Raw genomic sequence first — 27432 nt, 5'->3', positions numbered from 1 at the left:
TTTCTGAAAGTGGAATTTGATCTCAAATATTTCTGTTAACTCTATAATGTATTCTGGTGTGTGAAGCTTCTGGGTTTTGCACAAGTTAGGTTTGTTTTGTTTTGTTTTTGTTTTTGCCTCACAGTTTGCTGTTTGTCTCCAAGTTCTTTGAACACCACCCAATACCACAGGAGGAGGCCTCCATAGCAGAGACTGCCCTAACGTCTGGATCGTCCCCTTCTGCCCCCCCCTCCGATTCTACTGGGTATGACTTGACTCCTGCTGTTCAATAACAATGCTACTTGAGCTGGTTTCTTTTGGATCTTTTGGTTAATTATGAACCTTTCCAACACTTGGACTGTTAAATCAAGGATTTTTCTCCAAGTAACTTATTTTATCACATCAGACAGATGAATGATCACACAGGCAGATGTACACAATTTTATCACATCAGGCAAATGCACATGAATTCGGTAAAGGTACATGGGATTAAAACTGACTTAGACTCTTTCAGGACCAACCTTTGAAAAAAATCAAGCAGCAGATCATTTAGAGTTCCTGCCTTGTGCTCATCACTTTACTAGGTAATATCAAATATAGAAGTCTGTGATTCCCATTTAGAAAAGCAGCATTAAACCAATGAGACAATGGCAAACAATTTAAAAATAGTCTGCAATTTATGACATAATATTTTAAATGATGTGAGGACATAAATATTACCATGTTTACCATAGAAGAGAGAATAGTGAGTATAGTCAAGAACATTTAGTGAAGAAATGGGATATGAATTCTAGAATGTGGATGAGCCCAGGGAATAAAAAGCATGATGATGGGTGGTGGGATGGTAGATTTGAGAGACAGTGAACAGAGGCTAATCTAAGTTGATAAGTAACATGTGTAAACCCAAATAGTGAAGAGTGTTGAAATTCAGACTAGAATTTAGGCTTAAGACTTAACACAAGAGGGGAAAGAGGTAGTTTTTGAGCAGAGAACTGGCTGGTCAAAATGATTTTAAGGAAAGGATCACCACGTAGCAATGAGAGATAGATTGATGGAGAAATGTCTAGGGTGAAGAAGGCCAACTCAGATGCTGTTCATAGTGGAGACGATGAGTGGCAATAAAGACTTGAAGTGGGCTGTATGGAGAAGGGATGGATATGCACAAAGTGTAAGGAAAAAAATTAATAGTATTGTTAGTTGTGGAGGATAAATGAGAAAACTGACTTTAAAGATAATATAAAGGCATCATATATTCAAGCTTCATAGTAGGAAAAAAAAGAAAAAAGATGGTGAGTTTAATAGATATTAGTATTTGTTGGAGAATTTCTTATATATGTCTGCATACTCTTTCTCTGTTGGGTTTGAGGCAGAATAAATTTTGCTATATTTGGAGCATATGGTTAAAAAAAAAATAAAGTCCTCACATGGCATTCTCTCTTATAATATTCCAGAGATAGTTAAGATCAGAAATATTTATTGTCAGTTTGAACCCTACTTCCTTCCTCTCTTCACAAGGTAATGCTATTTTTTCTACCTAGAGAGAGAAGACAGTAAGTGGATAATCCCAAGAGACCTGTAATTTTACAAAGCCAACCTTTCTAGAGGTTTCATAGGCTAGAAAATTTACTAAAGATTTGTATTAAGGACTGTATTTTTATCTACTTAGAAACACTAGAAAATGCAACCATTTATTTATTTAGTCAGGTCATAACAGTTACCTGCTCTAGTGGAGTCATTTTATTCCTGCTGTCTCTATCATTAGTTCTTTGCACCTGTGTCTTCCTTAGGAGATCTAAGTGTTATTGTTTGGTTTGATTTTTTTTTTTTTAATTTTTTTTTTTCAACATTTATTTATTTTTGGGACAGAGAGAGACAGAGCATGAACGGGGGAGGGGCAGAGAGAGAGGGAGACACAGAATCGGAAACAGGCTCCAGGCTCTGAGCCATCACCCCAGAGCCTGACGCGGGGCTCGAACTCACGGGCCGCGAGATCGTGACCTGGCTGAAGTCGGACGCTTAACCGACTGCGCCACCCAGGCGCCCCGTTTGTTTTGATTTTTAATTAACCTTCTGGCTATGGTATTTACTCCTGACAGTTCTATAGACCATGATGCCTTTCCAGTGGCAGGTCCTAGTTCTATGAGCAGAGTTACAGAACACCATAATGAAATTAACTTGGTTTCTCTGAAGGTTTATAATGGTAATGATCCAGGGCAGGTGCCTTTCAGTGAAGGGATGCTGTCTTAAAATTGAGAAACCATTTGCTTATGCCATGAGTATTTTATGTATAACTAAACTGTAGTACCTTCTGGTCTTGAGCAAATGATAAAAAAGATATTCAAACTTTTGTTTCCCTGATGCTTTTATGTCACAAGTGTCTGTGTATGCCTGTGAAAAGATAGAAGCCAATCCTGTTCTGTATTGCTGCTCCTTTGCATTATGTTAATAGTCTTTATAATAATTCTAGTGGTCATGAAGCACATAGAATAATGGATGTAACCAAGACATATTGGAGAAGTGATACATTGCCCAGTTTTGAATTAAAAGTTAGAGGTACCTCCTTTTCTGCTTTTTAAAAATGTTATGGAATGTGTGAATGTATAAAAAGTCAGCATTTTAAAATTTACATATTGCTGGGCCCCCTGGGTGGCTCAGTCAGTTAAGTGACCAACTCTTGGTTTTGGCTCAGGTCATGATCTCACAATTTGTGGGGTCGAGCCCCACATCAGGCTCTGCACTGGCAGCATGAGGCCTGCTTGGGATTCTCTCTGTCTGCTTCTCCCCTGGTCGTACTCTTTCTCTCTTAAAATAAATAAATAAACTTTAAAAAATAAAATTTACATATTGCTGAACAGAAGGAGTCACATTGCTTCAAAGCTTTTAATATTCTTTTTTTTTTTTTTTTTTTTTAACCGTTTGTTTGTTTTTGAGAGGGGTTGGGGAGGCAGAGGGAGGAGACAGAGGATCCGAAGTGTGTTCTATACTGACAGCAGAGAGCCTGATACTGGATTCAAACTCAGGAACTGTGAGATCATGACCTGAGCTGAAGTCAGTCATTTAACCAACTGAGCCACCCAGGCGCCAAAACGTTGAATATTCTTTTTTTTTTTTTTTAATGTTTATTTATGTTTGAGAGAGAGACAGAGTGTGAGCAGGGGAGGGGCAGAGAGAGGGAGACAGAATCTGAAGCAGGTCCAGGCTCCGCACCGTCGGCACAGAGCCCGACATGGGGCTCAAACTTGTGAACCGTGAGATCATGATCTGAGCCGAAGTCAGATGCTCAACCCACTGAGCCACTCAGGCGCCCCCCCCACCCACAACTTTTAATATTCCAGATTGAAAATAAGATCTAAACTAAGTGGTAATTTGCTGAAGAGTGTTACAGGTAAAAAAATTTTTATTTTTAATCTGATACTGCTTTAAAGAGGTTTGCAACAAGATCGGTAGAGGTGTCATTAGGAGAAAGCCAGTTACTGGCTGCCAACATACTTCACTGGGTATAAATTGTGTTGGTCCGGGTAAAGATGTCCTAGTGTGGAAATTCAATTTTATCAGTCCCCAGAAATGATGAGAGTTAGAGATACACTTGTTTACAGTAACCAGAATTAGAAAAGACTGAATCAAAATTCTAGGTAATTCATTTCTTTGAGAAATATAGCTGTTGTATAGACCAGAGTTCTTGTGTTGGATGGACCAGCACTCCACTGTTGGAAGATATTTTTGAGAAACCACATTATAATCCAAAGATTGCTTTTGTTAAGCATGGGATTAGCACATGGCTCAGGGGCACCTGGGTGGCTCAGTTGATTAATCAATCATCCAACTCTTGATTTCGGCTCAGGTCACGGTCTCGCAGTTCGTCAGATCAAGCCCCATTTCGGGCTCTGCACTAACAGAGCAAAGACTGCTTGGTATTCTCTCTCTTTGCCCATTCTCCATTTGTGCTCTCTTTCTCTTGCTCCAAATAAACTTAAAAAAAAAAAAAAAAAAAAGACATGGCTCAGATGTTTAATGACATTAGGATATAATAACTTGAAGTTTCTCACAAAATTATAATACACTGGGCATCATTGCTAGGTAAATTGATTTCATGGACCACCATATGCCCTCCACTGGGTGATGTTAGATACCAGCTGCCAAATATAGTCTTTCTCATTTTGTGAATAGGCAGATATCGTCACTTTCTTATGTATCCATTTTTTTAGATAATAAAATTTATCAGATTAAATCCTGGTTCGTTTCTCCTACTTCTGAACCAATGCCCTTTGAATACATGTTTCTGCTTTGTTATAGACTACATGTTGCAGTCATAGTCTTAATTCAGTAACTTTCAAAAATGACTTGCTGTCACTTAATGCCTGCATCAGATCAATTATATTAGATTGATCCATTATATTAGGTTAATTAGAATGCCCTGTACAACTGTAGTTAATTCAGGCTTTTTCTTTTTTTTTTTTATTTTTATTTTTTTTAATTTTTTTGTCAACGTTTATTTATTTTTGGGACAGAGAGAGACAGAGCATGAACAGGGCAGGGGCAGAGAGAGAGGGAGACACAGAATCGGAAACAGGCTCCAGGCTCCGAGCCATCAGCCCAGAGCCCGACGCGGGGCTCGAACTCACGGACCGCGAGATCGTGACCTGGCTGAAGTCGGACGCTTAACCGACTGCGCCACCCAGGCGCCCCAATTCAGGCTTTTTCTACATTTAAGTCCTAACTTAAAGTATGCAATTGCCTTGAGACTTTAAATTAGACTATAGTTTTTTGAAAGTAGGTACACTTTCCAAAACTTTTTTTAAAAACCATTTGTCATTTTTACATTCTTTTACCTGTTCTCAAAATCCCTTAGCAAAAGCCATATATTGGCAGCCTAAGGCAAAATTAAAGAAAGCTCTGTCACAAATTAAAAATTTCTCAATAATGACAATAAAAATTTTCTTAAGGCCAGGTCCATCAGTCTTAACCTGTAATTTTCAGTGGGTAATAACCAAGTCTTTAAACTACATAATATTTTATTATTTTTATTTCAGTTATAAGTGGACTGAATTGAACAAATAAGCTCAAAATTTCTTTCCCTACCTTTGATAGCGTACTTCAAAGAGTAAAACAATAAATGGGTGGGGTTCAGATTTTGTTAAAATGCTTTATTCGGAACTTTAGGGAAAAAAAAAATCTTTTTGTCACTATTTGGCTTCTTTGGCTTTTCAAACCTTTTCTACTATTTTTTTCTTCCCGTACCTTCCTAAACCTGTCTCCTCACAAAATGTCTTTTTATTCCCTCCACATTTTCATTTTGGTTGTGTCTTAAAAACCAATAAAAAATGATGATTAGTTATAGAGTTTGCATTAAATGGGGTGGAATGAGGGCACCTGGATGGCTCAGTCGGTTAAGCATCTGACTTTGTCTCAGGTCATGATCTTGCAGTATGTGGGTTCGAGCCCCGCATTGGACTTTGTGCCGACAGCTCAGAGCCTGGAGCCTGCTTCGGATTCTCTGTCTCCCTCTCTCTCTGCCTCTCCCCTACTCGTGCTCTGTCTCAAAAATAAACAAACATTTAAAAAAATAAAAAATAAAATAAATGGGGTGAAATGATACCAGTCTTTGTAGAGAGGCTGTGAGCACTGCATCATTCATTGGTCTTGATGGAGCTCATCAGGACAGCCATACCTTTTCTTTCACATGATACTTACCCTTCCCAGCTCCCTTGGATATTCTGAGGAGCCTAGACTACTCACAGGTATTTACAGTCTATTCACAAAACTTGAGTGTGCTTTGTGAGTGTGAGGTTCATTTCAGCGCAATGAGAGATCATAGAATTTGTTATTTATCTACAGTAACAAAATAGATCACTGCCACCTATTTTGATGATTTCATCAAAAGCAATTTTAAAGAAGATTTGCTTTAATGCTTATTACTTGGTTCTCTTGCATCTCTTAATTATTGGACACGGTAAGAATGATAAAATATGAGAGGCTGACACTATAAGGATCATCTTTTGGATATGCAAATGGTCTTTTGCTATTGTTCAAGATTTTAATTTAACTCTGTGTAAAGCAACAGATACATCTTCCAGGTCCTGGAATCCACAGGTGTATTTTCAAAATATAATTTCCTAATACTTTGCATAAAAATTCCATTTTAGTATCTAGAAATGGCAAAGGTAGAAAAAAATAGATTTTATTCAGTCAATCTCTAGTATTTAGAGATTTTTGTGTAACTTTAAAGAGTTTCTTTAGCTGATTAACTACAGGTAATTTCTAGCCATTTTTAGATTTCCCTGGAGTTCTTGGATAAGAATCAGTGTTCTTGTCATTAATCGTCCCTAGAGGGTCTGCTTCAGCAAAAGCAGCTCTTCAGTATTAATTATAGGCATATATTAGTTTTTTAAACACCGTTACTGCTGGGTTTTTAATGCTTTAAAGATTTTATTGGAGAATACGAAAACAAGGAAATCTTTAGATCACCCATTTTTTGTTTTTATCTCTTTAAAGTTGCTCTGAATCTTATCTTTCAATGACTTGATTTTTCCAGGCCCCAAATTCTCACCAGTCCGTCTCCTTCAAAATCCATTCCAATTCCACAGCCTTTCCGACCAGCAGATGAAGATCATCGAAATCAATTTGGACAGCGAGACCGGTCCTCATCAGCTCCAAATGTGCATATAAATACAATAGAACCTGTCAATATTGATGTAAGTATCCAGCATTATTAGAACTAAAAAAATTCAATTATATTTCTTTTTCTGCTACATTTATAATATAGATCAGAAGTAAGTGCCATCTTTCAAGTGTCACAGTCATTAGGTGATTGACTTCGTGAATTAGTGATCAGAAAAAACTTGTCATCTTCTCTGATGGTATTAATACTTAACTGATGCCAAATTGTGGAGTTGTTCGGATTTGTTGCCTTATGATATTGTTTCTGCAAAAGTCTTATCTTCATTTATTTAATAGATAATCCCTTGGCCATTTCATGGTAAAGAAATAAGGGTACCATTGCAGATTTTCTATTTGGATCAATTTGAAATCTGTATCTAAATTTCTAAAAGTACAGTTTTAAGTTAAATAACCCTTTAGGACTAATCATTACTTTATGTACAAGATATGCAAAGCTACTTTTTACCTTCCTTACTTTTTTTTTAAATGTTTATTTTTGAGAGAGAGGGTAAGTGGAGGAGGGGCAGAGAAATAGAGACAGAGGATCTAAGCAGGCTCCATGCTGTCAGCACAGAGCCCAGTGTGGCGCTCGAACTCACTTTTCTTTTCTTTTCTTTTCTTTTCTTTTCTTTTTAACATTTATTTATTTTTGAGAGACAGAAAGAGACAGAGTGTGAGCAGGGGAGGGGGCAAAGAGAGAGGGAGACACAGAATCCGAAGCAGGATCAGACTTCGAGCTTTTAGCACAGAGCCCAATGCAGGGCTCAAACCGGTGAGACACCTGAACTCGTGAACCACGAGATCATAACCTGAGCTGAAGTCAGACGCTCAACCGACTGAGCCACCAACGCGCCCCAACAGACTTTCCTTAAAGTAAATATTTTAGGCTCGTGGGTCATATGATTTCTGATGACAGCTGTTGAACTTTGTCATTGTAGTGTGAAAGCAGAGATAATACCTTATAAACAAATGGGTGAGGCTTTATTCTCATAAAACTTTATTTACAAAATAATCCAGTAATTGAGTTACAGAAGAGAATAATGTGCTCTTACTATCCGAGCTGTGGTGGGATGGGGGTCCTGATCTTGGAATTAGGTGTCATTTCTCCCAGAATTTGTGCTTTCAGATAAAGAGTGTAAGTTATTCCTAATCTCTGTAATAAGCAACAAAACAGAAAAGCTGCCAACCTTGTTTGCCTTGGAAACTAATTATATTTAAAACGGAAGTTAAAAAACTATTTCCCCACATAAACAGGGTACTAAAATTAGTGAGGTGGTTTTGTGTGTGTGTTAGAAGATAGGAGTTGTTCTCATTATACAAGCGTTCCTTATGTGAGTCTTCCTAGTTATATAAAGTTGAGTAGAGAAGCAAAAATTTTCCTAACAGGAAAATATTCACTTATTAACAGGCTACTTTAGTATTAGTCCCCACTCAGATATCCTTCCCCATCTAATACCCGTTTGCATTCCAACCCCCATACATCATTATCCAACATTTCAATGAAAATACAATGCAAATTGATTGCAAATCTGGCAAAACAAAAAGAAAGAAAGAAAAGATTTAAAGATTTTATAAAGATAGTGAAAAATGACTTTGGAGAACTACTGAAATTACAAAAAGCCATTGAAAAATAAGGATACAGTAGAATTAAATTAGTCCAGGTAACAATAGAAGAGAAAAGATCCTTAGAGATGACAATATAATAGGTTCTTCAAATGAAAATGATTTAAATATCAAAGGATTGTTAGAGGCCCTTCAGGGAATTGATGAAACCCTCTAAAATTTTTATAAAAATGGTTATGCTTGCTATGTAAAAGATGAATATGAAAACGAGGATTTCAGTTGGTGCTATAGCTTTCGTATTATGAACAACAAAAAACGTGATTCCTGTGTTCTGATAATTAGCATATTGAAATTGTAACTTAAAATTTATTAAATATAAAAGAAAATCTTTATTATAAATTTTAATTTCATTTTTCAAGATGAGCTTCCAAATTCCAGACATCCTTCCCACTTTTTACTATGAGATTTTTTTCTCTATTTTTATTGGATTTATTTTAAGTGGCCTTTGCCTAATATTAATTTTTCTCAACTAATAAGGTCTAGGTAGGCCTGCATACAAAGGAAGAAAATAGTAGGAGAGGGAAATATGGGAATAATGAGATTGTGAAATAAGAAACCAAATCTTATTTCTAAATTAGGTCTATTCTCATTATGTTCAAAATCGTAGCTATCTTGGGGTACCTGGGTGGCTCAGTCCAGTTAAGCTTTTGACTCTGGATTTTGGCTCAGGTCATGATCTCACAGTTTGTGAGTTCAAGCCCCCTGTCAGGCTCTGTGCTTGCTGTCGGCATGGACCCTGCTTGGCATTCTTTCTCCCTCCTTCGCTCTCTCTGCCCCTACCCTCTCTCAAAATAAATTAAAAACATTTTTTTAAACGATTTTTTTAAACATTTGTTTATTTTTGAGAGACAGAGCACGAACAGGGGAGGGGCAGAGAGAGAGAGGGAGACACCGAATCCAAAGCAGGCTCCAGGCTCTGAGCTGTCAGCACAGAGCCCGACACTGGCCTCGAACCCACAAAGTGTAAGATCATGTCCTGAGCTGAAGTCGGATGCTTAACCGACTGAGCCACCCAGGTGCCCCAAAATAAATAATGTTAAAAAAAAAGTTATATCCAGTTTTCCTTTCAGTACTAACATCATTTTAGACTGTTTCCCTCTAGACTTTTCCTCTTAGTGTTACTGTTCTATTCTCTGAGGCTTGAATATTTGGGGTATCATCTTTATATGTTGACTTTTCTTCCTTCCTTTTAACCAAATAGTCATAAGGTATCAACTTTTCCTTTTGGTAATGCATCTCAAATTTGTTCTCATTACTACCACCCTCTGAGCCCATATTTCTTTATTTGAATTAATTAATCTCCTAAATGGATTTCCTGCCATTGGTTTCTCTCTATCCATTTCCATTCTTTATGTTAGTGTCCGAATAATTTTTTTATACCTCTGCCATCATCTGTTTCCTTGTTCCAAAACTTTCATTGACTTCCATTGATTATAAGATAATATATAAATGCTTTAGCATTTTCATTCAATTTCAGTCATTCAGATCCAATCATTATTTATCATTTATTATTCTAGTAAATAAGTTTTTTTTAACTTGTTTTTGACATACTTGGCAATGCTGACTCCGGGATAGGCACTGTCAGAATTGGGAATTAAAGATGAATTAGCACATAGTCTGTGATCGCAAAGAGGTCACAGTCTAATGGATGAATCAGACATATAAATAGATGCAAAAATATATAGCGGTAGTTTATAGAAGAGGGTGATAATCCTATATGCCACAGGGTAGAGTTTATCACTGTACTTAACAGAGAAAGGACAACATTTAAGCCACATTATAAAAGATGAATGCGTAGGAGTTCATTAAATTCACTAGGTGGGGGTTTTAAGAAGAAAGGGCATTTGTTAAGGAAATAGTACATGCAAAAAATATGGTAGTACCTTTACTTAGGATGTAATTAATAATGCACATTGTAGGAGTTTCTGGTTCAGGAGAAGAGTAGGGAGAAGAAGACAAAACTAGGTAGGTAGAGTCCATACTTAAAGGCATTGTCAAGTCTTTAAGGTTTCTGTCGTTGCTGGTAGTAGGGAGTCTGGAAAACTTTTGAGTGGGAGAGGAAGTGCTCAGCTCTGTATTTTGGAAGAATATTTTGAGTTCACGAGAGATTTAGAAGGCAAGATTGTTAGGAATGGTATCAAAAATGGCTACTGTTGATGAATGCTTACTATATGCCAAGTACTATACTGAGTGCTTTACATAAATTTTCTTTTCTTTTTTTAAGTTTGTTTATTTTGAGAGAGACAGAGCTAGTGTGAGTGGGGGAGGGGCAGAGAGAGAGTGAGAGAGAGAGACAGAGACAGAGAATCCCAAGCTGGCTCCACACTGTCAGTGCAGGGCCTGACGCAGGGCTTGAACTCACAGAACCATAAGATTATGACGTGCGCTGAAACAAAGAATCGGATGCTTAACCGACTGAGCTACCCAGGCTCCCCTACATAAATTTTCTTAGTCTGTCCTCATAAACACTCATGGATTAAGTACTATTTTTATCCTTATTTTACTGTTGAGAAAATTCTATTTGAAGAGGTTAAGAAACTTACCCAAGATCACATTGCTAATAAATGATTGAAATGGGGTAAAACCTGGTCTTTCTTGCTTATGTTTAACTACTGTTCTGTAGAGTAGTAGAAAGAAGTGAAAGAGATGAGATCTAGAAGATAATGTCCACACTTCTCTGGCTTGGGTAAATAGTATTCATTCCATTCAGTAGTATAGGAAATACCAAAGGAAGAAGAACAGGTCTTATAGAAATGAAAATGGTAACTTTTATTTTGGACATACTGACATTAAGTTGTCTGAGGGACTTTACTGGTTTAGAAGTCCAGTGGCAGTTGAATATAAGGACCTTGAGTAGAGATAACAGATTTTGGAATTATTAGCATATTTCTCAATTAAAACCATGGGTGTAAATGATACTACTCAAAGACTACATGTAAATTGAAAAGAAGGTAGAATATGCAACCCCACTGAATATTATTAACATTTTGAGGTTCGGGCAAAGACTGTCCTTTTCTGTGCCTTTAATGGGCTCCTCTTCCCAAGTCTAACTTTACATAAGTAAGAGAGAGTAGTGTCACCCCAAAGGGCAGAAAGGGAATTGAAGAATGCTGAAGTAGTTGATGTTAGTTGCCACTGAAACTCACATGTGATAAGGACTGAAAATGACTACTGAACAATTAAAATGTCACTTTGACTTCACTGAGAGCTGTTTTAGAGGGCCAGTGGAGGAGCACAAGGCTGATGAAGGTGTGGGGGTAAGTGTCACTTTTGAGAAGATTGGCTCTAAAGGAATAATGTAAGGGCCATAGATTAAAACAGGGTTGAAGGACAGTTGTTTTTAATGTGAGAATCTTCAGCGTGTTTGTAACTTGAGGGGAAGAAGCAAGTGAAGAGAGAGGTTGAAAATAACAAGAGAGGGAATAATTGATATAGTCCAGTTCCTAAACGTGGAAACGATATTCCTCAGGGGCTGTGAGGAATTAGAGATGGACATAGCTCGCTCTGCAGCTCTTTACAGGCTGTATGACCTTGGGCAAATGCCTTAACCTTGAAGCTAGCTGTATCTACCTCTTTTGTTGATTTGAAAATGTTTATTATGCACATAGTAAGAATTCAGAAATTATAGCTAACGCTACTGTGCAAATACTTGTTAATATAGGGACAGGCTTCTGTTTCCTCTATCATGCTAAAGGGAAGAGATATAAGTAACAAAAGGAGCTACAGGAGATGAGGGAGAGTTGGAAATAGCCAGTATTGGGATACTAGAAGATCCTCTTTAACCTAGAATAAGTGAAAAGATTGTCAAAGAGCTTTAGGAACAGATTGAAAAATAGAAGTTTATGGTGTTAATTAGCAGTAAGAGCGGAGAAAGCCAGAGGTGGCTGATCCCTGGTTGTGGGGAGTTACAAGGTTGGTGAAGCAAAAAGGAAAGGGATGTGGCCATTTTTGCCTTTGTCTTGCGGTTCTTTGTGTCTAGAAGTTCCTCTCTGGGACACCTGGGTGGCTCAGTCGCTTAAGCGTCAGACTCTTGATCTCAGCTCAGGTCTTGACCTCGGGATCGTGAATTCAAGCCCCGCAGTTGTGCTCCAAGCTGGGTGTGGAGCCTACTTTAAAAAAAAAAATGTAGGTGGTCCTCTGCTTCTTTCCACCCCTGCATTCCTATCTACCCCCAACTCCTAGCTCTTTTGAAATGCTTCCACAGTGAGGTCTTACAGTTCTTTATCCTTTGAACTCGTGTGGCACCAGGAGTCTTTTCACCCATACTATTTGTCTGGCAGTTAACTAAGCAACTTTGGCACCTCTTTTATGGTTTTCTTAAGTTATTATTCTTTTATCATTTCATTTCCATGTTTGTACATCTTTCTTCCACTTAGATTACAAGTCCTCAAGAACACAGAGAAAGTTAGTGAGACCACAAGGATTTTATATTTACTGGTAGCCATGCAGCCCCTAACACCTAGCACATTGTTGGCAGATGTATATTTGTTGGTTATTCTGTAGAAGATGGGAAAGGCTTTATATAATACATTACACATGATGGAAATGCATTTGTAAAGAATCTATTCTAGACTAGAAACAAAAGGCTGCCTGTTTGCAAAGAGCCTTTGAGCCTGTTTAGAGACATTTGGGGCCGTTCAGGCCCTCCTATTTAAACTGGGTAAACATACTAAGTTCCACCTATCAATGTCCAAAGTGCATCGCGTTGCCAGTAGACTTTTCGGTCCCCATCACCCAGTATTGTCTGTTGTAGGAAGATATGTTTTAATAATAAAGACAAACTTTAACAAAACCCTATTAGAGCCATTTGATTTTCTTCCCCCTCTAGTGTTTCCTTACGCATCTGTATTTTGATTGTAATCAAAATACATTCGTATTTTGTGTACATTTAATATTTTTTTATATTGTAAACATGTTTCACGATACAAGATTCACACTTATTTCAGTAGCTGCATAATACTTACTAAACTGATGCACCATAATTTACTTAACTAAAATGTCATATGTCTATAATAGGGAAATAATTATTTCTGATATTTTAGTATGATGGATAATGCTGCACTGAATATCTTTATGCATACATTTTTTTCTTCTGAATTATTTCCTTAGGAAAAATTCCCAAAAGTGGAATCACAAGATCAAAGGGTATGAACATTTTATGGCTAATATGTGCCAGTAGAATTTTTTTTTAAGATTGATGTAGCCAGGGGCACCTGGGTGGCTCAGTCGGTTAAGCATCTGACTACAGCTCAGGTCATGATCTCATGGTTCGTGAGTTCGAGCCCCGCATCGGGCTCTGTGCTGACAGCTTAGAGCCTGGAGCCTGCTTCAGATTCTGTGTCTCCCTCTCTCTCAAAAATAAATAAACGTTAAAAAAAAAGAATTGATGTAGCCATTGGTTTTGAATGGCCTGAAAGGGATTTCAACATTTGATTAGGACTAATAATCCCTTCAATATAGGGGTTAGGTTGACAAGTGCTTCAAAATGTTTATCTTATGTTCCCTAATTTCATATTCTTTTGTGAAGTAATTGTATGACAGGTATTATGTTGAATTAACCTTTCTGTTAATGGTTAGTGGAAAGTTCAGTGTTGTTATTACTTTCTTACCGTATGCTTTGAATAAATATCCATTACTGTTTATTTGTAGGACTTGATTAGAGACCAGGGGTTTCGTAGTGATGGAGGTAAGTAGTGATTTCAATTAAAAAAAAAAAAAAATCAGGGAAAAATGCAATTGCTTTGCTGCTTGTCTCCTTTATATTTGCTTCTTTCATGAAACACAGACACAGAGAAAAATGTGTAGGGAAAACCCCCCAATTTTTTTTTAGTTTTCTTTATTATTTATCATTCATCTCTGGTAAAATTTTAACTGATTTATAAGATGAGTAGATAAAAAGAGAAGACATAAAAGGGAATCTTAAATGTACTATCTACAATTTTAAAATGTTGTTATCCTCAAAGACAGATCATCAACTATCTTACCCACCTTACTGATTCCTAACTATCTCTAAAACTAGAGGTGCTAACTTCCCTTTGGGAAGGAACTCTAACTAGTACCACTCATACTTAATGATTGAGCTTAGGGTCAGTTAACACTTGATTTTCCTAAGTCATTCTTGTGAAGAATCCCTTAGATTGCCTGTCACAACATCTCCGTTTGTTGGACATTGTCAGCCTCTTCAGCATTCTGGAAGGGTTTGGAATGTACCTTATACAAAATGGACCCTTATAGAAAGAAAGCATGTTGTCCTCTTATTAGTCCAGTAAATAAAAGAAGTAAATGAGAAATTGAATGGAGATTGCTTCATCAGATGTTCACTCTAGCACTCTAAAAATTGGGGACATAAGAAAACATTGCTTACTTTTTAAGTAAGATTTTATCCCTATACAGTGTTTTCCACGAAATGGTATTTGAAACTGTCTTGAAGATTTCTTCCAGGTGGTCCTTAGTGCTTACTTTTTCAAGTATTTTCTCTCTAAAAAAGAGGACCTGTAATACCTGTTTACCTTTTTGAGAGTCGGTCTCCTCACTGTGAACTGCTTTATCTTCAAAATACCTAAACCCAGACTTTAAAGATATTTTATATTGAATAAAAACATTGTGTAAGTCATCTTGTGTTATGTTTCTCTATACCTGTGAATCTGCCTCAATGAAAACCCTGCATTGTATCTTGGACTTACTATTCATTATAGCATGTAGTTTAAAAAGTTGTGGTTGTTTTCCATTTGTTATTCCATGAATCCACCAATTAATGTTGCTGCCAGTTTGATTTTCATGTGTCTTAATAACTGTGGCTTCTGATAATTTTGCCCAGTACATCCAGCATTTAAGTGTTGCCATCATATTAGCATCACAAAGTTAAGTTAATCTTAAAAACTGCCTGCTTAGTTCCAAAAATCAAATGGCACTTCTTATCCTTTTTATGAGTCACTTTATAAAAAGTCATTGGGATTTTATGAAAACAAGCAGATTTTTTAGACATCCAGAATATTTTGTGAAGCAGGCTTCAACTCATTTATTCCCATGACTTCTTTCATTTCTTCTGTGTGTCTGTCTTCTTGTGTTTGCCTGCCCCTCTCTTTCTCTTCTAACAGCCCCTTTGAACCAGCTGATGCGTGGTCTTCGGAAATACCAATCCCGGACTCCCAGTCCCCTCCTACATTCTGTCCCCAGTGAAATAGTGTTTGATTTTGAGCCTGGCCCAGTGTTCAGAGGTAGTTGGGCTCTTCTTTCTTGTTTTCACCCAAAGCAAACTCAATATAAACTACAGATACTGTTTGTGCCTCACCTTCACAGCGTGTGTTTGTAAGTGTGAGAGTTTTCAGTACTAAATTTCTGCTTGGCCTGGCTGGAATGCTCTGAATGTGCTTCTCACACATACTCACTACCACAAGCTTTCTGTATGCTGTCTGTCATAAATTTTTAAAAGCAAGAAAATTCTGAGCTAAGATATCCATCTTGTTTTTTGTTCTATTACTTACTTTTTGGTCTTGATAATTTCTTAAACTCGGTGGGTGGCAATAAATAATGTATATGGGGGGGGGTGCCTCAATCAGAATAACTTTTATTTTAATCCATTTACATAATAGCCTTCATGACTATTAATATTTGTGATCAACTCTTGTGGTTTTTAATAAAGTAAAAACAGAAACCCCAATTAGGAGATTTTGCCAGATTTTTGGCTTTATTTTTCTATAATAGCACTGTCCTTTTTTTTAATGCAGGACACATACGTTTTATATTATATCAGAGGTAGGGAGCCTTAAAGGTTTTTAATATATTTGGGGTACTTTTAGCATACTTCATAAAATTTGAGGATTGCTACCCTCACTTACACCCTAATATGAAAGAAGCACTATAGCAGTGTGGTTCCACTCTCTCAGTTCATCTCACTCTGTTTGGTAGTTAAACTGGTCTCTTAACATTTTAACTCAAAATTCAGACAGGTATCTTACTACAAATATTTTTAAAGAATTATATTTACTGGCTTTTGCTAGTGTCTCTTATTTACTCTGAAAGTGATGGTGGTGGTTCAGATTTTTGCTGTCTCAGCCCAGCTGTTTCTCATAAAATCCATAGGATGGGCTAGAATTCCTACAGTACTGAGTAGTGTCACTGAAATAAGTAATACAGTACATTATTGAGTAGATCAGAATCTATGAGGCCTGAGCAAGCAGTTAAAGCTTTATGATGTTGAAAATTACCACTTGGAAGGTGGAAAATGGATTATGCTCTAGTTACAGGCATCCCAGGCCCCATTTCCTTTTAGAAAATTGCATATCAGATCAGGTACATTCTCCATGTGATGACATGTGTGATGTGGTAATGATAAAATTCTGTACAGTTTGAACATTTAAATGTAGACATTGCTATTCTCCCTACCCCCAAATAGTAATCTTATAAAAGAAAAAATTCTTTCGAGGTCTTTTTGTTCTGTATATGCAAATATTACTGGACATCTCAGTTCTCCTTAACTGTATTCAGACGCCACTAGGAGTCATTGCCCTGAACCCCTCTAAACCGGCTAGGTGAATCTAGGAGTTGTGCTCAGTCGGTGTTTAGAAAAGTATGCAGCCCTGCCTACTGAGTCTACTTTCAGTGTATCCACTGGACTCACTTGACTCATAGAATATTTCCACTTGTAGCAGCTTGGCCAGGAGGCCACAGCACTTAACTTTTCTCTCACTTTATACCTGTAGAGATTTTTCAGAAAGTCTTGAGAAACTTGTTTGGCTTTGTTTGTATTAACTTTGTTATACAGGTAACAAGTAGTCTTTGGTAGAACAGGAATCCAGGAACCACTGAACTGACCGATATTTCTAACTCTTAAACACTATAGGATTTTTAAAGTTCTCGTGGCTAATATGATAGAGCCAGATATTTTTAACATTAAGGCCATTATTATATGTTCCCATTTGGGAGTTTCCATCTGTTTTTATATTGATTGGCTGTTCAGGTAACATAAAATAGTTACAAGTTTATTTTTTCTATAAGCTTTTAAATTGATTTTACTTTTTTAAATCAAACAAAGACTTGGGAGTATTGTTTTAGTATTGACCTCTTACTTTAGAAAGATTATTTTTCTTCCAGACTCTACACCAATAAGCAAAGTATGTATCTGAAATCAGGTGTTTTAAAAGTCATTAAATTGACCAGAAAACTAAAAGAAATTACAGTGCAGATCACCAAATGAGGCCCTTTTTTGTCCTATCATTTCCAAAAGATGTGCCTTTAAACATACATTGCATTTTGAAAAGAAGTCTAAATGTCTCCCCACCCTCTTCCCCCAGTAAATTAACATACTCAATCCTCCTTTAATAGATACATTTTTCATTTCACTAATTTAGGATCAACCACAGGCTTGTCTGCCACCCCGCCTGCCTCATTGCCGGGCTCTCTCACTAATGTAAAAGCATTACAGAAATCTCCAGGGCCTCAGCGGGAAAGGAAATCTTCTTCATCCTCAGAAGATAGGAATCGAATGGTGAGAATATATGAGATCTTCTGTCCTCTCAGCTCTTTTGTTTTATGAGCTAGCTAAATGTAATGTCACCTTTTAGATTATATGATATGTGGTGATGTATGATATGTCAGTATGTGACACAGAATTCCCTTAACAAAGTAAATTTAAAAGCTGATAGTTTTTTGCTTAAAGCATTCCCACACACTGATTTTTGCTCTCTTCCTTTTTTGTTTGCTTTGGCTTGACTTTTGTGCTATTTTTATGAAGAAAACACTTGGTAGAAGGGATTCAAGTGATGATTGGGAGATTCCTGATGGGCAGATCACAGTGGGACAGAGAATTGGATCCGGGTCATTTGGGACAGTCTACAAGGGAAAGTGGCATGGTACGTATGTAATACAGTGACATACAAGTTATAATAGGATACGTGTCATAACTGTGATTTAAAAAAATCAAAGGGAATATGCACTGTTTGAATCACTAAGCAAATAGCATCATAGCAAATAGGTCAGATTAAAGAGTCCTCCAAAGAAAGGGTTAACAAAAATTATGGGAAATAAAAACAATTCACAGCAAGGAGGACTCCTGTCATTACAGTCATAATTTTTAAAGATGACAATTCCCCGGGTAAGTTACGCCCCAAGATTTTTTTTCTTTTAGAAGTCTTTTTGCTGATAGTTTTATTTGTGTTATAAATCACAGGTAAACATTAAAATTGTACTTACCAAAGGAAGAAACAACCAGGGAGCATATAGAAATGTTTAGCCTCACTAATTATCAAAGAATTGCAAATTCAAAAGCTACAAATCATTATTTGCCTCTCAAGTGGACAGATAGGTTTTTTTTGTTTTTGTGTTTGTTTGTTTGTTTTTTTAATTGGCCATGTTTAGAGCTGTGATTATAACACTGCTGGAGGGAGAATAAATTGCTACAGATTTTCTGGGGGGCAGTTTGTCAATATGTGTGTTGAGCCAACAATTCCATTTGTAGAACTACAACTCATTGGGCAGAAACAAACAGATGTGTGTGCAAGTATATTCATTAGAGACTTAATGAGAAAATGGAAATAAAGTTACGTGTTCATTCACAGAGGACTGGATAAATTGATAACCTTCATATGTGATTATATAGACATGAGATAGTGTGGTAGATCTATATTTATTGATACAGAAAAGTACGTGTGGTATATTAAATTTTACAGAACAGCATGTATAATATCCTATACTATGGTACTGCCTAGAAATATACATATAACATAAACTTTTAAAATGACTGTCAGCATTTTACTATATATCTTTTTAGGTGATTTTTTTCCATATGTATTCGTAAATATTCACACTGCATACATATAAAAGCCTAATAAGTTTATATATCAGTGTGTTAATGATCACTTCTGAGTGACATGATTATAGGAGATTTTACTTTTTTTCTTTGTTTTCAAAATGTTTTTCACTATGAGCACTGTATTACTTCGATAATCAGGAAGAATCCATAATTATATCAAAGTATAATAAACCTGCAAAAAAGTACAAGATTCATCTGTATTATTGGATGTGGTTATAGGTCATTCATTCTCTGAATAGTATTCATTGTGTGACTCTAACATGATTTCTTTTCCAATCTCTACTGTGTGATGAACATTTGAATAGTGTCCAGTTTGGGGCTATTACGAATGCTGCTGCTGTGAATATTCTTAGTACATGTTGTTTGGAGAACATATGTTCCATTTTTGCTGGGTATATACTTAGGAAAGAATTGTGGGACCACTGGATATACATATGTTCAGTTTTAGTAGATGCTGCCAAAAGTGTTTTAAGTGCTTGCACCATTTTACACACCCACTGGCGATGTGTAAGAATTCTGTTTCACATAAAATTATTTTTTTAATCTTCCTGAGCAAAAGCAAATGATCCTTGGATTTGAAAACCATGTTAACTACTCTGATAAAGAAGCTCTGCAGTTTTCTATTTCAGCCAAGCTTCATTGGGCCTGTCATCAATAGTTTGTTTTAACATTCAGATAATAAAAGCATTTGGTTTAGTATTGTTAATTAATCAGGAAAATACCATGGGTACTTACTTGGTTAAACTACGTTTCTAGGGGAAATACAACATTGGCTATTGGGGGGGAGGTGGTATTTTGAAATACTAGTATAGGAGTGTCATTGTTCATTTAGTTTTTATCTTTAGAAAATTAATACATTTTAGAAGTTAAGATCTCATTTATTTGCAATTTAATAATGGTATGGATTTAAGGCCATGGTAATTAGTGAAAATATCCAAGAGGTATATATATATATATATATATATATATATATATGTATATATATGTATATATATATATATTTTTTTTAAGTTTAAAAAATTGGAATGACATTTGGAATGACAACTTTTTTTTTAGGTGATGTGGCAGTGAAAATGTTGAATGTGACAGCACCCACACCTCAGCAGTTACAGGCCTTCAAAAATGAAGTAGGAGTACTCAGGTGAGCCTGTGTGCATTACTGTTTTCCAGAGAAGTTATCTTTATCTTCTATTTTCCAGTGATAGCCACTGTTGGCTTTACAGGTTTACTAAAAGTGGATAAGACAGAGTTTGAGTATACTATGTCTTTAACCATATTGTTTAAGTGGTGTACAATATTATATGGTATAACTGATAGGAAAATTAGTCCTAAGGTGAATTAATGGAAATACAATGTTCTGATCATGAAAAATCCTATTTCCACTTATGGAAATAATACTCTCAAAATTCTAAATTTATCAGAACACATTTAAAGATTGTGTCAAGCCCTGGGACTTGAGGAACAGTAACAAACTAGAGAATATCCAGGCAGGGACAACTTAGATGAGGAGGGTTCTGAAACTGTAACAAGGGGAAAACAGTTGGTAGAACTGAGTATATTTGGGTCCACAGAAGGCTATTATGTTCAAGAAGGTACAGACTTTGTTTTATTCCAGAGAGCAGAAGAGGACGGCCAGTGGCGGAAGTTGTAGGGAAATAGTTTTTTCTCAACCCCAAAGAACTTTTTAATACTAGAACCACTTTCAAAAGGGGGGTAAGGGTGAAAAAAGAAGCTGCAGTCTCTGTGAAGAGCTTTGCACAACTGAAGGTATTTAAGCAACTTCAGTTGCCTGTTGTGAAGTATATTAAAACCTAAGATCTTTCTGCAAGGGGTAGGATATTACACTAGACAATTCCTAAAATAATTTCTAAACTTATCCTTCCTTATGTTCTTCCTGATAATCAGACTGCTTTGGTCCACTTTTTTAAGATTTGCTGAAGTTTATCGACATTTACTATTTATTAACATACTTCCTTTTACAGGAAAACTCGGCATGTGAACATCCTGCTCTTCATGGGCTATTCAACAAAGCCCCAGCTGGCTATTGTCACCCAGTGGTGTGAGGGCTCCAGCTTATACCACCATCTCCACATCATCGAGACCAAATTCGAGATGATCAAGCTGATAGATATTGCTCGGCAGACTGCACAGGGCATGGAGTAAGTTCCATTCTGTTAAATCTCTTGTAAATTGTTTTTGAAGACCACTGATGGTATTTTAAAGGTTTTAGCTAATATTCTTTTGGGTTGCTTTTGAATTACTGTCTAGTAACATAGGAACACTTTTAACTAATGGCTAAAAATATGATATTAAGAAATAAAATGTCTCTCTAGTATATCTTTAGTATAGTCTTCAAAAACATGTATCAAATATTTGATGACAAATACGTGACTGCAATTTTATGTTTAGCATGCAATGATTTAGTATTGAAGGTTAACAAAACAAAATAGGCCAAAAAACCAAGAAAGTCTACAAAAAAGTCTTTAACAGTTACTGAAGTATACAAAATAATTAAGTTATCCTTTCAAATTATTTTCTCCATGCACCCATATTTTTTATTACAAAATGTCATCTGAGTGAAATAAAATAAAATGAAAATCTGCATTCTGATGCTTTTTTAAGGATTCCAAGTTGAGTTGTTCATATCTGTTGAATTTTGCTATGTAATTTAAAAGATAAAATGTTGCTTAAATAGAATTTATCATCGGTCAAAATAGGGAACCAACTGGGAGGGATAAATTTTGCATGCAGCTCTTAAGTACAAATGAAGAAGGAAATCAAAAGGTAAAAATTAAGAATGAATTTTGAAAGTACTTAGATGAAAAATTTTAAGTTAGTAGAATACAAGTTTAAAAGCTCTATGGGTAGTTTAAAAATATGTATGTATCTTATATTTTATAGTATACAAATGGCTTTTATTATGTCATTTAATCTTTATAGTGCTATAGATTTTTTTTTTTTTTTTTTTTTTTTTTTTTTGCTTTTAAAGGTCAGGAAACTCAGGCTTTTAAGTCATGTCTATAGCTGCACATTTAATAAATAGCAGCAGAGGTGTTTGACTCAGAATCTGACTCCCAAGCCATTATTCTTTCCCCATATTCACTATGCTACTTTTACATTTTAAAATTAGAATAAAAGAGTAAAAGTGTATATAAGTACCAGTACCTAGAGCTCTGACTCAAGGTCACTTAGTGTGTAAGTGTAGGACCAGGACTGAAAATCAGATCGGGCTCTTAAATCTTCCCACTGAACTATCACCCTCCCTGTCTCAAGACTAAGTAATATATCTAAGTAATTTAAGTAATTTACATTGTTTACAAGCCTGTGGTCAGCCAGAATGCTTATTGCAGCAAATGATTACCTCTTCAGTAACATTCCCACTTATCCACTAGACTTCAAACAGTGTCAGCCTTTCATATAAGTTAGAATCTGAATCTGTTCAAATCTGAAAGGTATATTAAACTCTTGGAAAGAGTAAACCGTGGCAAAAGTTGTAAACATTGAGAAGAAAACAAAGCTTATTCTGCTCCCATCCCACCAGTCTCTTTGCTGTTTCTTCAGGCCAAGCATCTTCCCTCCTCAGCCTTTGTACTGGTTATTTTTCTCTTTGGGATACTCATTCCGCAGATATCCATAGAGCTTCTCCCTTAGGTCTCTGTTTAAATGTTACCTTTTAAAAGAAGGCTTCTCGGGGCGCCTGGGTGGCGCAGTCGGTTAAGCGTCCGACTTCAGCCAGGTCACGATCTTGCGGTCCGTGAGTTCGAGCCCTGCGTCGGGCTCTGGGCTGATGGCTCAGAGCCTGGAGCCTGTTTCCGATTCTGTGTCTCCCTCTCTCTCTCTGCCCCTCCCCCGTTCATGCTCTGTCCCAAAAATAAATAAAAAACGTTGAAAAAAAAAAAAAAAAAGGCTTCTCTCACTCATCATCTTATGTAACTAAGATTCCTACCCCACCGATGATACTTTCTGTATCCCTATCCTTTTGTTTTTGAGACTCAGCTGTATCGGACATATTTGTTTATTGTCTGTCACCCCCACTAGAATATAAGCTGTATGAGATGAGGGGCTTTATTTTGTTCATTGTTTTATCCCTAATGCCTAGAACAGGGCCTGGCCTATGATAAGTACTCACTACATATCTGTTACATACACACACACAAAATGAAAGAATGATTACACATAACTGCATATTATTGCTGTTTTACCTTTTGGAAGAGAGAGAAGCATATCAAAACAGAAGTGTCAAGGAAAGAGAAAATGGTCAAAGAGAATAACAAAAGAATAAGGGGAAATGCTTTTGCTATAAACAGAGGCAGCAAAGAATAGTACTAAAAATTGTTTTTAGAAACAGTGATGGGTAGGGCATCTGGGTGTCTCAGTCAGTTAAGCATCTGACTCTTGGTTTCAGCTCAGGTCATGGTCTCACGGTTTGTGAGTTTGAGTCCCGCATCAGGCATTGTGCTGATGGTGCAGAGCCTACTTGGGATTCTCTTTCTCCCCCTCTCTCTGTCCCTCCCCTACTCGTGTGCATACGTGCCTGCGCGCTCTATCTCTGTCTTTCTCTCCCTCGCTCTCTCTCTCTCTCTCTCAGAATAAATAAATAAACATTAAAAAAACAGGAACAGTGATGGGGCAGTGGAATGCCACTATCGATAAAGACAAGAAGTACAATAGAGAGAACATTATCAAATTGCAATAGTTCTGTAGTCTGGAGAATAGTCCGTGAAGAGATACAATATGATCCCATCACTTTGCAGTTTGGGTTCTGTAAGCATAAACCTTTGCATCTGTCTATTCCAAAACACTTTGGTTATATTTTTAGGTAACTCTGACTATATAATGAGTATACCTAGTTATGAATTCAGATCATTCTATAAATTTATCATAGATTTTAATAGCTAAAAAAGTATTAATAGTAAATTTTAGGGGTGCCTGGGTAGCTCGGTTGGTTGAGCATCCGACTCTTGATTTTGGATTAGGTCACGATCCCAGGGTCGTTCGATCGAGCTCCATATCAGGGGTGACAGCCCAAAGCTTGCTTGAGATTCTCTCTCTCTCAAAATAAATAAACTTTTTTTTAACTGTAAATTGTAAGCCCTCTAGCAAGAGTTTATTACCAGCTTTAAATGAACCAAAGAAGATACAGTTCCTATTTCTTCTTTCTGTTCTTTATAAGACAGTAACATGCACCTGGTTAAATGTATTAACACATCTTTAGTTTCTAACGGCTTTGGCAGATGTGGGTTTCAAGTTAAGGTGACAAAGTTTTGCTGTGTTTTGAAACGCCACTAAAACTACAATCAAGGAATTTTTTTTTTTAAGCATGAACATATAAGGACAGAGATAACAGAGAGGAAGGAAACAATAACAACATTTTGAAAGCCAGAAAGCAGATGAAGTGGTAATGGAATTAATATACCTAAAAAAAGCTAAAGCCTTAGTTGGCAATGGGGAAATAATGGCCAACCTGACACCACAGGTTCCTCAAAAGTGTCAGGAATTGTCAGTGCCAGCTGCCTTCAGAAGAGGGGAGATACGTGAGAGAGCGTATCTGCAAATCTTCTCTAAATCCTGCGTCCCGCTCTGGGTCGCTGGGTGACTGCCCCCTCCCTGCCCTACTGTAGACTTCTATATTCTCTGGAGAGAGGAAAATCAATTATATCTGGACTGGGGACATGGGCATGGAGATTTTGTCAGAAACAGGGGGGTTGAGTGACTGTTTCCGGAAGGATGAATGGAGAGTTCCCCAGCACTCTGTTTTTAAAGATTCCCAGCCAAACGCTGGCAGCCAAACCTTCCCCTTTAGGCAGGAGATGGGAGAGTCTTCTCTGAGGAATCTTATCAACTGAGAGAAAAGACCCAAAGGTAGGGACATCAGGGATTCCACTTAGATCACTACACAAGGAAGTTAAAAAACAAGAAGCCCATCCATATGCTCAAACCTTCCAGACAGTTTTTTGAAGCTTCATTTAGTCTGAGTAAGACAAATTGTCTCTGGATCATCAAATGTCAGAGGTAAAGGGTGGGATGCCAATGACAGAGACCAAAACAAACGGAGTTAAAGAGGCAACAAGGAATAAACAAACAAACACAAGGCAAGGAGAAGAGACACCTCTCTCCCCTGAATACCTACCAGTTTCCTCAGAGATGAAAGAAGATTTTTTATTCGTGAAGCAAGAATAGAGGCTTTGTTAGGAACATTTGGATAATAACAACAACGGCAGTGTTAAAATGTTGATATTTATTGTAGCCCAGCACAAATTATATGCTTTGTACTTATTTAAACTTTTAAACGTCTGATTCCTCCTTCCCTGTCCTCCACCATCATTTCACAAAGGACAGAGCAAGCTAGATGTAGCTAACCGGTAAGGCCATAGTCTGTTTAAAGAGCCACCTAATAGTGTACTTTTGCAAAGCCCCCGTTTCAAAATAGTCTGCCACCTGAATGTTTTCCAGATGTTGTTGATCTTTTCTGAATACTTTCTGAAATGTATTATTTTCCCCTAACTCCTTCCCAATTTGAAAGTATACAGTCAGCCACTGCTCACACAAAATGTATTTTGAAGTCAGAGAGTATAAGCAGAATAAGGATACAAGGTGCTGGGGTTGTAGTCATTCATAGGATAAAACCATTAGTAATTAGGAAAATGAATCATTAGGACTTTCAAATGTGTCCCCTTCATTGGATTACAGAATATAAGCAGATGGGTGACATTTTTCCTGTGTGATTTTGTCTCCTTTCCTCAGTGAAGGATCATTTCTGATTGCTTAGGTTTACCTGAAGAGAGCAGAGTTGTTGTAATGGTAGATAAGGAGAGTCTCATTCCTCCCGAATCAGGGCTAGTATAGTATGTTTATCATCTTCTCACCTGACAGTCATTGACCTTAGGGCCAAGGTATTTTAAAAATGTTGTTACTAAAGAAATTTCACGAATGATCAATCTGTCATGCCATTTCCTTGCAGGACTTTTAATTTCAGTATAATATTTATTGTATAACTTTTCATTTAACTTTATCAGAAAATTTACTAGGTGTTAAATCAAGAGAAAGTTGTGGTCTGTTGTTATACCCACAGAAGTGTTATAATCTGAATAAAGATAATTAAAAGTAATTTGGGGATAAATCCTCACGATTTACTTTTTTAAAAAATAATGAAAAGTATGCCTCTTTACTTAAAAACAAACCTAGTTTTGGGAATGCAAGCTGGTGCAGCCACTCCGGAAAACAGTGTGGAGGTTCCTCAAGAAACTAAAAATAGAACTACCCTACCATCCAGCAATTGCACTACTAGGCATTTACCCATGGGATACAGGTGTGCTGTTTCGAAGGGACACATGCACCCCCAAGTTTATAGCACCACTTTCAACAATAGCCAAAGTATGGCAAGAGCCCAAATGTCCATCAGTGGATGGATGGATGGATAAAGAAGATGTGGTATATATATGCACAACGGAGTATTACTCGGCAATCAAAAAGAATGAAATCTTGCCATTTGCAACTACATGGATGGAACTGGAGGGGATTATGCTAAGTGAAATTAGTCAGAGAAAGACAAAAATCATATGACTTCACTCATATGAGGACTTTAAGAGACAAAACAGATAAACATAAGGGAAGGGAAACAAAAATAATATAAAAACAGGGAGGGGGACGAAACAGAAGAGACTCATAAATATGGAGAACGAACAGGGTTACTGGAGGGGTTGTGGGAGGGGGGATGGGCTAAATGGGTGAGGGGCACTAAGGCATCTGCTCCTGAAATCACTGTTGTACTATATGCTAACCAATTTGGATGTAAATTTAAAAAAATAAAATTAAAAAAAGATAATAAGCCTAGTTAAAAAAAAGATGGAAGGATGAATTAAAGCTGAAAAGAGATGAACGTGTATCAGTGACTGAAAATAATTCCAGTTGATCAAAGAATATTTAATTATAGTGAGCATGATTTTCCAGTGGATAAGAACAATGATACAAAAGAGGGTACTGGTAATCAGAAAAATAAAAACTAAAACAAGTACTATTTTTCACCCACTGGGATTAGCAGAATACCTGAATTCAGACAGAATTGCGTGTTGAGAAAGATGAGGGGAATTGCTTACTGGCACTTGATGCAACCGGCCACCCCTGGTGTGCTCCAGAAGGTCTGATAAAATGGAGAGGCCTGACCTGCCCCGAGAGATGCCAGCTTTTGTTCCATAAAAGTTTTATATGGGAAGAGATGTATTGCAGGAAAATATATAACAGTGAAAAATTATAAATTTAAATGTCCATCAGAGGACTTGGATAAATAGAATATTGGCACCTCTGTGCAGGAGAATAATACACAGCAGAAATGAATTACGTATCAGCATTAGCTTTAAGATACA

The 27432-nt window shown here is 36.8% G+C and overlaps 1 protein-coding gene across 4 annotated transcripts in view; it reads left to right on the top strand.

The window, feature by feature from the left end:
- BRAF (B-Raf proto-oncogene, serine/threonine kinase) overlaps positions 1–27432 on the top strand; it is a 173002-nt gene that overhangs the window by 104208 nt on the left and 41362 nt on the right. For 3 of the 4 annotated variants that reach the window (XM_043589723.1, XM_043589721.1, XM_043589722.1), the window contains exons 7-13: positions 125–244; positions 6512–6671; positions 13909–13945; positions 17610–17746; positions 17993–18110; positions 20126–20210; positions 21052–21228. In XM_043589723.1, the coding sequence (XP_043445658.1) occupies positions 125–244; positions 6512–6671; positions 13909–13945; positions 17610–17746; positions 17993–18110; positions 20126–20210; positions 21052–21228 (834 nt within the window). Of the gene's footprint in view, positions 1–124; positions 245–6511; positions 6672–13908; positions 13946–15356; positions 15477–17609; positions 17747–17992; positions 18111–20125; positions 20211–21051; positions 21229–27432 lie in introns of all 4 variants that reach the window. The other variant, XM_043589724.1, reaches the window with a different exon arrangement.

This window comes from Prionailurus bengalensis, chromosome A2 (assembly GCF_016509475.1).
Source record: "Prionailurus bengalensis isolate Pbe53 chromosome A2, Fcat_Pben_1.1_paternal_pri, whole genome shotgun sequence".
Taxonomy (NCBI): Eukaryota; Metazoa; Chordata; class Mammalia; order Carnivora; family Felidae; genus Prionailurus; species Prionailurus bengalensis.
The sequence above is the reverse complement of the archived record's forward strand: the minus strand, read 5'-3'. Positions and strand labels throughout refer to the sequence as shown.